We start from the raw sequence: 13,261 nt of genomic DNA, 5'->3' as shown, positions 1-13,261 counted from the left end.
TCGGACCTTACTTATTCTATGTTAATTAATGTTGACTTATGTTTATTTTTTATTGTGTTTTCTATTTTTCTATTCTTCATTTTGTAAAGCACTTTGAGCTACATTTGTTTGTATGAAAATGTGCTAAATAAATAAATGTTGTTGTTGTTTGTCTGCTGTAGCACCAACTGTACCATTCATTAGCACCAAGGGGCCGACTCTAGAGAACACGTTACACTGCCTTATAGTCCAATGGTGGCACGCATTACAACAAAGCCAATGCTTGGCATTGCGCATTGTGGCTTGAATTTTCATGGCCAAGAAGCTTCTCCAATCTCACAAAGCTCCCAACACACAGCCCTTGTGCTGGTGCGGCTTCAAGAGGTAATCTGGAACTCTAAATGATGCCACAGGAGAACAGCACTCAACGGCCCTGCTCTAACAGCTCCTGTGGTCTACCACTTTGAGGATGAGCTGCCACTGCTCCTCAACACGTCCACTTCACAATGACAGGGACAAGAGACAGCCAACATCAGCTCCTCAGTACGTCCCATTGCTCGTCAATGGTGACTGCACGGCCGTATGCTCGATTTTATGCACCTGTGAAAATGGGTGTGGCTGTAATGCCAGCAGTCAGTAGTACTTTTGGTCAAGTAGCGCAGGAGGTGGTCAGCTGCTGGAACTGTACAAAGTAGTCTATGGAATTAAAGAGGAATTGGACTGTACCGCTGCATACACAACACACTGCACTTCACATGCTGTAGACCAAACAGGTCGGCCGCTTACCCTGGACGTACAGATGACTTCGCGCAGGTTGATGTTCATCCAGTTGTCACAGCTCACCAAGTGTCCATTGTAGGTCTCCCCATTCTTGAGCTCCACAAGCTGAAACACAACAGCACACACACTTGTAAGTAAACTTGTTTGTCCAGTACACTACACTACACTAGAGTCATTCATTCATTCCTCACACTTGCTTATTCCAAGATAAAGCTGCAAGGGTCTGAAATGTACTACAGGAGCAAAACGCATCCATCCATCACAGGTCACCCTCACTCACACCTAACATATATTTAGAATCACCAACCAGCATAACAAACCTTTACTGAAGCTATGGTTGTCCTAAAATGTTGTGCCCTAAAACCACAAAGACACAGACACACAAAGAGAGAATGTGAGAACTGCATGCAGGCAATGGCGAGGCCCAGAGTTAATCACGGCAGGAAAAGAAGAGTAGCATCCAAATCCGTTTAACGTATGCCTGCATTCAGCACCATTCAGGTTATAAAAGCCATAGGCATTGAGAAAAGAACGTGAACCAGCCATCTTGGCAGAACTCAAGTCATTACAAGGCACTTTACATTAGAGTTACATCAGCTGCTGCTGGTGGTGGTGGTTTCACTGCCGACGGTCCTGGAGGCAGAAGAGTGTGTGTACATATATACATACATACACACACACACTGTGTTTCCCTGAAAATAAGACAGGGTCTTGTATTCATTTTTGCTCCAAAAGATGCACTAGGGCTTATTTTCTGGGGATGTCTTATATTTATTCATGTACAAAAATATACATTTATCCAAATACAGTCATGTCATCTTAATCTGGAATATCGTCATAACTCTCCACACTGAAACCCTGAATTTCAGCCAGAATTTCTTGCTACTCCAGCCGCTTTTAGGATCCTCCAGGATCGTTGCGAGTTTGATGAATGGTTCGATGTGGTGAAGCAAAATGCCGACATACAAATAAATGCATTTGTGGTGCTTTTATATTCAAGAGTCGCATATTCCCCAAAGTAATGACACGATACATTTTTAAAAGTCTCACATACCATCTTCTGTGCCGTCTTTTTTTTTTTGCACCTTTACAATATACCATCAGAATGTATGGTGGCTTATTTGAGCCACAGAGAAAAAAAAATAGGAACATAATGAAAATGTCTATTTTGTGATTAAAGTGAAAGTTTTGGCTTTAACCTTGTAGTTTACTTTATCATTAAAGCAGACGGTCGTAAACGTCACCTTAAAACCAACCCAGTTGTTAAATCGCTATGCACTTCTAAATATTCCTCCTGAAATGACAGCAGCATCGCCCCACAGAACACATTACATTGACGATATTCCAGCTCTCTGCACATTTAGAATTCTTAGATTTATACTTGATATCACTTTCATGTTGAAGTGCATTAATATGTGTGCTGCATTTTACAGATAAACTTTGTTTAAATAATGAATGCTGTTAATAGTTACACATATGGGGGGCACGGTTGCAGCGCTGCTGTCTCTCAGGGAGTCACGTCCCTTGTGATCCCTGCCTGGAGTTTTCATGTTTTCCTGGTGGGTTTCCACAGTGGGCTCAGTTTTCCATCCAAAGACATGAAGGTTTGGGGATTTGGTGAAGCTACAACGACGCCAGTGTATGCGTGTGCTTACCTTGCAATGAGCCGATGCCCCGTCCAGGGATTTTGTTTCTGTCTTGCGCCGATGCTGCTGGAATGGGCGCATCCCCGAATTGATGGATGTAATCATTAAACATCTTTTTCAGAGATATTGTGGCAAGGTGTCCTCGGATGTTTCAGGCACATGCGTCACATCTCGTGAAGTATAAACCTGGCCTTAGGCACCTTACTTTTTAGCTGATGATCTTGACTAGGGCTTAATTTTAGAGTATGTCTTATTTTCGGGGAAACAGCAGATAAACACAGTAATTATATATATATATATATATATACACACACACACACACCAATAACGCCGCACTGCTGTAACGATAACGTGTAGTTAATCCACTTGACTCGACATTCCTAGCTTTCCTCCTCTTTCTCCATGCGTTTACCATTCGTTTGCTCGGAGGGAGATTGATGTGCTTGCTCTTCTTTTCTCCACCCTAGCGGCCCGCTTCTTCTCTTCTTCCATTGCCATCTTTTCACGTTAAAACTGATAAAGTCAGTGTTTGTGTTGCAATCACTTACGACGTTTTCATTTTTCACTTAAGCTGGCACTTGAGGCAGATTGAAGACTTAAGAATGATTTAAGAAATGAAGAGTTAGGGGAAGTGACGGTGAAGGTGGTAGGGATGAGAACAGCGCATGTACACATGCACTGCACGCCTGCTGCCGAGAGTTGATTTAGCAATAAAATAAAAAGAGGAATAAAAATCATCAACCTGAAAGCGAATAGTAAACATCCCGTAGTATATGTGTACCAAATTTCAGGTCAACAGCTCAAACAGTTAGCAAACTACACGAGATTTTAAATCCTGGACAGACAAACGAACAGCTACAGTAGCGTATTACATAAGAAGATGAAGATTACACATCTCTCTATTATAAAAAATAAGTCTTGGAAGTTTGGAAGGAGAGAAGACTTTTTCAAAGAGACATTTTCATGTCCCGTGAGACAAGACTTTGTGCCATGAGATTTAACCGCAGAAATAAAAGAAAGAGTAGAAGACAAAGTAAAACATCATAACAAGGTTCAAAAATGTTGGCGCAGTACACATGCAGAGCAGGTTAGAGATAATTAGAGTACGAAAATTCAAAAGTGCGAAAAACTGACAGTAAAGATCGCATTAATGCGAACAAATAGAAATTATTACTCAGTGAAATAACAGAATAGCGAAAAGAGATCAAACATACTGTTAGGATTTAAACTTTAACTCGGAGACTTGTAGATCGTCTAATTCGTGTTGCCATCAGGGAAAAGTAGCGTTTCTTCCCAATGAAGAGGCGTATCCGTGAGAATTAAAAGATTTGTTTGTTGAAAGTGAAATTTGACAAGAGAAATCATTTCTCATTCGTGTGAATGCTATTGTCAGACACATTTCTTGTAGAGAGAAAGAAACGATACTCACTCACAGGCAGTTAGTTATAGATTGTGTTGTCAGAATGTCATTCCAAACATGGAATCAAATCTTGATGAAAAGGTAAAACTGAAAAGAGAACAAATAAATGGACAAAGGCGATATGACAGAAGTGCGGCGAGCGAGAAGCAGATCACACAGCACGGCAGCAGCAGCCGATCGAGCAAAGAGGAGGTATCACCGTTTAAGAGGGGGTCTTCATAACAAGAGCAGCAGAGATGCAAAGTGGCTGGCACGTAGTGCAGGTGGGTGGTGGGTTGGCGAGAGAAGCCCCCTAGTGTGTGTGTGTGTGTGTGTGTGTATTGTATATATATATAAATAAATAAAAACGTTAAGCGAGTTACTGAGTGCACTGAAATGCCTTACCAAACATCAACTCTGCATTCTGCATTGCAGTGCAATCAAGCCGAAGCCCACAGCACTGTGAAGGACTCGTCAGTAGACGGCGAGTACACACACACACACACACACACACACAGAGTAAACAAGGTGCAGTTTTCTAGGATGATGCCATTTTTCCTTGTCTGCATGTAGCAAAAACATTCAAACAAACACAATACCACATCTAGAAGAGCTTAGAAAGAAAACTTTCCATGTCAGTTTAACGTACAAGATCACAGCTGGAAAGATTTGTCATGTCACCAAAACAACAGGGGGCCGCCTGCCGTGTTCTGTTCAGCGAATGGGTCTGAACGGCGAGTACCATTTCCTACGTATGCGCGCAGGTCACATACGACACGTCTCTCGCAAACAATCAAACAAAAGGTGTGTGCGCACAGAGCACTGCTGACGCTGTGAACACGACATGACACTGCATTCGAGGAAGTGTTCTCAAACTGGCTTTGTAATCGGAGCTCAAACTGGTTTCAGTTCCCACATTTAAACAAACCACAAAAAACGGAGTTTTAGCTGACAGTCAGCATGCCCTGCCATCATAAAGCCCCCGCGCTGCCTACACAATGACGGATGGAGAATTACAGGAAGACTTAGTCACAGTTAAACTGCTGTTTCAATGCAAATTTCAGTAAACAAAGCGAATGAGAAAAATGTCCAAATGAAAGAATACAAGAAGAGAATATAAACACCGGCGGCTACAAGAATTCCACTCAAACCACACACACACACGAGATACAGGCAGACACTCTTCTCCAAAGCGACTTACAAAAGAAGTGAACCTAATCGACGGACATCAGACTCGGAGCTGCTTCTTCAGCAGGTAACAAACGTCAAGTGAAACAGAAGTAATAACTAATACATTCACAAATATGAACAATTAATAAAGCAATTCAACTAATGGGACAAATCAACCAACAACATGAAAGATCACAAAGTTTGGCTTTTTTTCCCTCTAATCGATTAGCCAGATATTCACAGAACAAATGGGGTCTTCGATTGTTTCTTAAACACTTTGAGGGAGTCGCAGTACAGAGAGAGGTGGCATCTCTCCCTGGCAGACCCGAGTTACATTCCATGAAGTCATTGGCACCCCGTCGTGCTTTTCTGATTCCGCACAGACAGGCCATTTCATTCCGATTGTTGTCCAGTTCATTTTCCGTCTCTCCCCAGGGCCAACCCAAACGTGCTCCAGTTACGATGCCAGCATTCAGGGATTTTATTTTCCTCCTTCTTCACTGGGGGGCAATTTTTAACCCAGCTGGCTGAAACTCAGGAGCATTTTCTAAACAAAACAGGCAAATTTTGGAAAAAAAAACTAGAAATTAATATTTAAAATTTACCAGAATCGGTACAGCGACGTATGGGGACTCATTAATGAAATAAAAGAATGCGAGTTAGATGTGGCGATAGATTCCATTTTCTTTCTTACTAATAAAACTACAAATTAAGCAGCAGAGAGACTCGAGAAGTCAAAACATACACAGCACGTCAATTCCGTGGCACTCCAAGTGTTTCAGAAGAAGAATGAATTGCTCAAGTCCAAAGATCCAGCGGCCCACCTACAGCTCACTCGCTAGCACAACTGTGTTACTTTTCAAGTATTTTACTAAAACTCCTGTGGTGGGCTGGCACCCTGCCCGGGGTTTGTTTCCTGCCTTGCGCCCTGTGTTGGCTGGGATTGGCTCCAGCAGCCCCCCGTGACCCTGTAGTTAGGATATAGCAGGTTGGATAATGGATGGATGACTAAAACTCAAACGCAGTGGTGCCGACTTGCATTTCATTCGGCCAATCCTCCTCATCATCATTACTAACCCCGAGCCCAGGAGAAGAGCAGGCAGCCTGGCAGCAGTGATGCGGCCAAAGTGGCGCACGTCAGCAGCCGCATGGAACTGAAGGACCCCAGTGGCCAGAGGTGGGCTCTCCAGGCGGACATTTATGAGAACTTGAGAGAGGCCAGTGCAGAGATGGATGAAGGACGACCGAGTTTGAAGACAAGTCAAGTGAGAAAGAGAAAAACGGTGGCAATCACAACAGCACTTAAGTCGCTCATGTATTGTGGGGTGTCAATCTCGGAGGAAAATGGTTTACCGGAGAGGGACGTTTGCCCTCGACTGTTTACACTGCTGCTTATTTAAATGGTGTCTATTCTGACCGCTCACACTTCATGGCCATTACACGTGCCGTGGCACACTCGCTCTTTGACTTGTTTGGCGGACGCGTTTATCTAAGGTTTATGATACAATGGGTCACATTTCTTTTTCTGTCTTTTCAATTGGAGCACAGGCAGGTGAAGGGTCTCGCTCAGGGTCACACCGTGTCAGGGTCTGAGCCCCAAAGCCTTACCCACTACTGTCCACCACACTGCCCGCCCTGTCCTACTCTTTAACGAGTGGAGTCCGTCAGACGCATTAGCTAAACGACATCCTGCAGACAACATGACTCCGAGCGACCAAAGTGCACCCATCAGCCAACACTCACATTAAGGTCCAGCTTACCATTGGATGATTCTGCGCAGTCTTCAGCAACGATAAGGGAAGCTGCAAAAACAAAGAGAGAGGTTAGAATTAGGCCACTCTGCCCAAACACACCAGAAGTGCGACAGCCTAACCAAACGGACGCACCACGGCTAGTCCATTATAGAAGGCTCACCTTGCAGATTCCATTCTTCCGTTTCTTTTCAGTTTTCTTTACTTGTTTATTTAGACGCACATCCCAATAATTACAAATCCCAGTCCATATGGGAACAAAAGGCAGATACTGTATACCTGATCTCCCACGTCTGCATTTACTAACAAAAACCTCCAAGACCCAAATAAACGACTAAGACAAGGAGAGCCAACGATGTCAGTGCAAACACAACGCGACAGCACAGCCGGGGGATGACTTAACACCTTAGTGACTTGAGGGAGGTTGTGGTCAGTGGCCCTGACCTCACGAATAAGGATGTAATTTGAACGTCCGATTCTTGACCTTGAGCCTCTACTATTTGCTCACCGTGCCAACAAGATGGCCGAGGATGCAGTAAGCAGACATCTGACAGCTTTTGGGCGTCTCTGCTGCTTACGCTGGGATTTTCAATCATACCAGAGCTTCTCCACAGCAGACCTCTCAGGATGAATGTGGGCTACAACGCAGGGCCCAGGATCAGCACAAGACAGACGGTGAAGATGAGCAAATATCAGCCAGGGTCCTCAGGGTGACCTCAGACTCCTCGCCCCCAGTGACACCACCCTGACTGGTCTCATCACAGACCTGAGGAGGGAGGTGGACTGGCTGGCCAGTTTGTGCAGACACAACCATCTTAACCCAAATTCCCCAAAGATGCTGGAAATGAGTGTGGATTTCAGGAGTCTAGTTATAAATGGTGTCACTATTTAGATTTCTTGACAACTTCTATCACTGTCTGAACTGCTCTTGTTAAAAGGGTGGATATTCTTCCTTCGTCCCAAACTGTGCTGGTCCAGCTTTACGGGACGATCACTGACGGCATCCTCACTCGCTTCAGGACATTCAGTCACTCAAAACAAACCGTAGGCCTGAACGTAAACTCCACCGAGGTCCTGTTCACGTCTTGGCTCAGGAAACGTGCCGGAGATAATCCAAGACTACGCTCACCTGGGCGATTATCATGCTAGCGGTCAGTAGAGGCCAGAAGGTCTGGCCGGTCATCTCTGGTCAAACAAGAGGCTCAGGTTCACCTTGTGGATTTCTAAACTCCTCCATCCAATCTACTGTATGCTTTTATTTCATTGTCAGTTTATATTGACTTACTTGATGCAGTACTGGGTGGGAGTGCAGTTCTGCGTTACCTTATGGTCTTAACTGGAGTTCTTCAAGTCCCTACGACCACTAGCGTCGAGAAGCTGCCTAGCATGGTTTGCTGTGCTGCTCTTCTGTATTTACAGTACCTGGTTATGTGAACGGAGGCAACACCAAGAGAAACTGGCAATAAGAGTTCAAATTCAATTCGAAAAAATGTCTGAGAGTCAAGACTGTGAATTGAGCCGAGGAGGAAAAGGCAAAGCCCCATTAAGTCCACTCGGAGGGGCCCGCCATCTGCACGTCAGCAAGCTGCAGGCTGGCAGCAAAAAAGGCGGCACACAGCCTGTCTGGTGGAAACCAAGCTGGAGAGAACTTCAAGTAGAAGATAAAGACTCTGGAATCCCATTGTGTTAACACTAGTATCGGAGTGATTGTGAGCCGAGCTTCACTGTGCAAAGGATATCTGGAAACTGCAGAGAGAACAAGGAGGGGAAAAGCAAAAAGACATCACGCTAAAAAATATCAACTCAACAGTTTTAGTGCACACTGCTATATGCCAAGATCAATACGAGCTTCAATGATTCGTGTAAGGATCACGGGAACCAACAATGAACGGCGGATAAGAGACACGACTAAACGCTCCGCTACTCAGACAGACTCGACTGCGAGTACCAACCTCTCAAACTCATAGGAGGGCAGCTGCTCTCATGCCCTCCCTTCTGCCACTGATGCCAAGCAAACGCAGTACCCGACGCGACTTCTACCCGTCATGTCACCCAGAGTAGTATTTTTAAAGGAGTGGGCTCACATTGACCGATTTAGAGGACGCCTTTGTCCAAGGTGACTTACACCATTTAAGATACGATTGGCTCTCCAGTTGGAGCTCGGGCAGGTGAAGTGACCTGCTCAGGGTGACACAGCGTCAGTAGCGGGATTTGAACCCACAGCCTCCAGGTGTCAAGCCCACACACTAAGGGCCTCGTCATGTATAATGCCCATTATAGTGCCAGCTCATCACTACTGCTGCACCACAGTGGCCCCACATGTTGAATTATGAACTTCATTTAAAGAAGGTACACGGTTAACAATTTATCTGTAAAAATATAATAGATAGATACTTTATTAACCCCAAGGGGAAATTCACATAATCCAGCAGAAGTATACCGATACAAAAAACAATATTAAAGAGGAATAAAAAGGAGTGTAAAAACAGACAGCAACTTTGAGTAATGTGTAATATGCACACTTTAATGCATTTCATCATAAAAATGATATCAAGTGTACATCCTAGCATTCCAACAGCACACAGCGCCAAGGAGATGGCTCTTTGAAATCCAAATCGACTTAAAAGCCAGTCGTCGTCATCTGTAAATACGAGGCGCTCTCCTTCATTGCGCTTGTATGGTACGATGAGGTTCGATATACTAAACTAATGCTCTATAAAATACAGTACAAGGTGAAAGCAGAAGTACAATGGAGTGCCGACAGTGCCGACGGCTCATGAAGTGGCTCAATATTACAGTCGTGGTGGTGCCAGTCCCCAGCGAGGTCATCGTCATTCGAAGTACAGACAGTCCTACCAGAGAGATACGGGGTCTGTGCAGAGCGGCTGCAAACATGAACTCCAAAGCCCTAAAGCTGACTGAATGTGTTCCTCCCGCAGTCCAAAGACAGGCAGGTCAGGCGCTCAGGGGGGCGCGCGTGCGTGTGTGTGTGTGTACCCTTACAGCACATTGGTGTCACGTCCAGGGATTGCTCCTGCCTTGTGCACAATGCCTCGGGATAAGGCGGTTTAGGAAAATGGATGGATGGATGGATGGATGGATCCTCACATTGAAGCAGCACAGGTTTGGATTCAGAAATGGCAACTTCCTCATTTCAGAGGTGCAGTATGTTAAGGACGACAAAGGAAACTGAAAGTAAACTTCATCTCTAATTGTTTGCACCATTTTCTCCCGAGGTAAGCACATTACTGTTCACAGGAACCGTCGTGAGTGGAGACCTCCTGCAAATTAGGAACTAAAAATCCAAAACATTCACACAAAGCCAAAGTCTAAAGCTGCTGGGTACTACACACACACACACACACACACCACAGAATGACTAAAAAGGAATACAAAAATAAAACCAACACCTTTGGACTTTCCAGTCTCACATCCAGGGAGGTGATATGCGGGCACACTGCAGATGGTAGAGAGGAGCCCCATAGCAGCACAGCACAAAGCACACGTCTGCTCAATAACTCATTGGCAGAAAGTCCTCCATATTAGCGTGTCACAGAGAGGATGTGCAGCGTTGTTCATAACGGCACTCAATTTTGTCTTCATTCTCTCCTCCTCTACCATCTCCAGGGGGTCCAGAGTGTGTCGCATAACTGAATGCGTCCTTTTAATCAGCTTGTTGATTTGGTGGGCAACTATTGAAGTGATCTTGCCATCCAAGCACACAGCAGTGTAGAAAAACAGCAGCACAGATCTCCGAGTTGTGGAAGATGAGCAACAGATCACTTCCCACATTAGAGGGACGCAGTCTATTAAGAAAAAGAACAAAAAAAAAGGTCTGCGCTGCCCTCCTCTGTGGCATGAGAGCAGTCCAGCATGCCATTGATGTGTAAGTACTTGTATTTATATTTGTGTGTGTGTGTGTGTGTATTATATATAAATAAGTTGGGGGACCCAAATATAACCAGACTCTGTACCTGGTGCACAATCTCGACTTTGCTGCAAATTTCACCACTAGGTGTGGCATACTTACAGTATTCTGTGCCAGTCTGCCAAGTGGCGTTGCTCTGTGTTGTTGATACGCCATTCCATGTTGGCTTTTCTTGGTGTTTATTAAACGTGTTCTGCGATTTTTGTGATGGATGATGATAAAGAACAGCAAGTCTGCATTCAATTTTGTTTTCTCTTGGGGGGACAGCAGCTGAAAGTGTAGCGAGGCTTGAAGGCGCTTTCAGTGAGGAAGCCTCAAGTAAAACACACGTCTATGAGTGGGAAGTCACTTGATCTTTGCTCCGTGCAAATGTTTCTTGTTCCCGCAGATGAAAAAAATGAACTCAAAGGAAAGCGTTTTTGTACCGTGGAGGAAGTCAAAGAAAAATCGCTACAGGCCTTGGACGACATTCCTCTTTGGCAATTCCAAAAATGTTTCTACCAGTGGGAAAACTGTTGGGATGGTTCATTCATTCATAAGCAGAGGACTTTGAAGAAGACTAAAGTAACAATTATTAAAATCATTTTTTTCCCCCAGTTACTTTTGGGTACCCCCTCGTGTGTGTGTATACTGTATATATGTGTGTGCGTGTGAGTGTGTGTGTGTCAGGTTAGGTGTACTGGAGATCCTAAATGGTCCCTAGTGTGTGCCCTGCGGTGGGCTGGCGCCCTGCCCGGGATTTGTTCCTGCCTTGTGCCCACACATGTTGGCGGAGATTAGCTCCTGCAGACCCCCGTGACCCTGTAGTTAGGATATAGGGGGTTAGATAATGGATGGATGGATGGATCCATTACACACACACACACACACGGTATATAAGATGTAAAGTTTACTGACTCACTCATTCATTTACAAAAATATTTAGTAAAAAAGCTGAAATTTGGCTGAACTGAATCTCTCTGGCGACAGGCACCTGCTAAGAACTCCGATACATCAACCCTACCTCAAAATCTCAAACATGCCTTGAATTATTCGATTGAAAATTGGTGCCATTATAGAAAAAACAAAATTAGCCAACTCTTTATGCACTGATAAATGTTTAGTCAACTTTTAGTGATATATTCTGCATGTTATATTCGGGGGCTTTATGCATGTGATGCTCACGCCACCATTCGGTTTCATTTAAAAGGGTCGACTCCCGAGAGGATCCTCTGCAGCCTGCCAGGTAACACAATCAGCAGCAGCAGGTGTGCCGCCACTTCCTGTCCAGTCGGCCCCTCATCCAGTGCACTGAGCTTCATGGGTGTTGCCTTCATACACTGGAGTGCAATGCACTTAAAATGGAAAGCTCGTCAGTGCTGTATTGTGGCTTCTACTCCTGAGGGTAGAGCTGCCTGGCACTGGCGCTTTGATTAAAGGTGGTGGCGAGTGAGTAAGTGGGTGTAGGGGGTACGTGTGATGGATCGGCACACCCTTCATGTTTGCCTTAATGGTACTCAACTGTAATAGAAATATTTGCTTCAGAAAGCAGAGTGTTTTGCTCAGGCTTGACCTTAAAATGCAAGACAGACGAATCCACAAGCGCCCTGAATCTGACGATGGGACACTTTCATCTTCCAGTTTTCCTTTGCCTTTGTTTCAGACCCTCAAGATTACAATTGTATTCGCTGGCCAAACGTGTTCAGATTTTACAGGGAGTTAATAAAGTCACAGTATTAACACAGTCAGGTTTCAGATTTAAATCAGCCCACATTTATTTATCCCCCCCCCCATCTTTAAGTGAGCGAGCAGAACCAGAAAAACATCCTAGACAGACGCTTTTAGCTTCACGCGACATCAGAGAAAAGCCTGTTTTGCAACTGCGATATTCTAGGAAACAGCAGGCAAGGTGTAAAGTCACAACTCATCATTTACAGGAGCGTCACCACACTGGAGGTGTTAAAGACGGGGAGGAAAAAACAAAACAAAAAAAACAAAACCTCATTCACAATAAATCTGAGGCTGAAGGAAAGGAAACCCTTAAAGACGCAGCATCACGAGGGATTTCAATGGCCAGCCAGAGAGCAGCACATCAGGCAGCCTGCCGGCTCTGGAGAGATTTGAAGTGAAGTTCAGGAGGTTTTTAAAAGACGTTAGGAGCTGATGGGGTACTCGGATTGATCAGCTGCAGATCTAAATTGGCCAATTTCACTTCAAAAATAAAACCTCAAGCGGCGACTGGTAAACTGGCTGATCACAAAGACAAGATCTCCAACCCCTGCCGCTCTAAGCTTTACAATAATTTAGTTGTAACGAGGCGACCGCCTTTTAAGTTGACCACCTCTTAAGGCAATTCAATATGTAGATCAATGTGATATTTTAGACAAACTCATTCATTTGGCTATACTGCATTTGAGCGGGATTACTTTAATACTCGTAGTTTGTTATTTTTGTGATGAAATTGAAACTTTTTTTCTCTATTGAGGTCGCCCTTTTGAACCCCCCTGATATTTACTACGCGGTGAGGCATTTGTACTCCATCAACATTTAATTATTTCCAGAGACATCATTTTGTCTATTTTTCCAGCGCATCGCGCACAAAAGCAAGGGAACGATGGGAGCACCAGAA

At 44.5% G+C, this 13,261-nt stretch overlaps 1 protein-coding gene across 1 annotated transcript in view; it reads right to left on the bottom strand.

The window, feature by feature from the left end:
- lsm4 (LSM4 homolog, U6 small nuclear RNA and mRNA degradation associated) overlaps positions 1–13,261 on the bottom strand; it is a 45,343-nt gene that overhangs the window by 19,115 nt on the left and 12,967 nt on the right. The window contains exons 2-3 of the mRNA XM_039767197.1: positions 6,735–6,776; positions 766–864 (exon numbers count right to left, since the gene is read on the bottom strand). Coding sequence (XP_039623131.1) covers positions 766–864; positions 6,735–6,776 — 141 coding nt within the window. The remainder of the gene's footprint in view (positions 1–765; positions 865–6,734; positions 6,777–13,261) is intronic.

This window comes from Polypterus senegalus, chromosome 10 (assembly GCF_016835505.1).
Source record: "Polypterus senegalus isolate Bchr_013 chromosome 10, ASM1683550v1, whole genome shotgun sequence".
Classification (NCBI taxonomy): domain Eukaryota; kingdom Metazoa; phylum Chordata; class Cladistia; order Polypteriformes; family Polypteridae; genus Polypterus; species Polypterus senegalus.
This window is presented reverse-complemented; position numbering and strand designations above follow the sequence as displayed.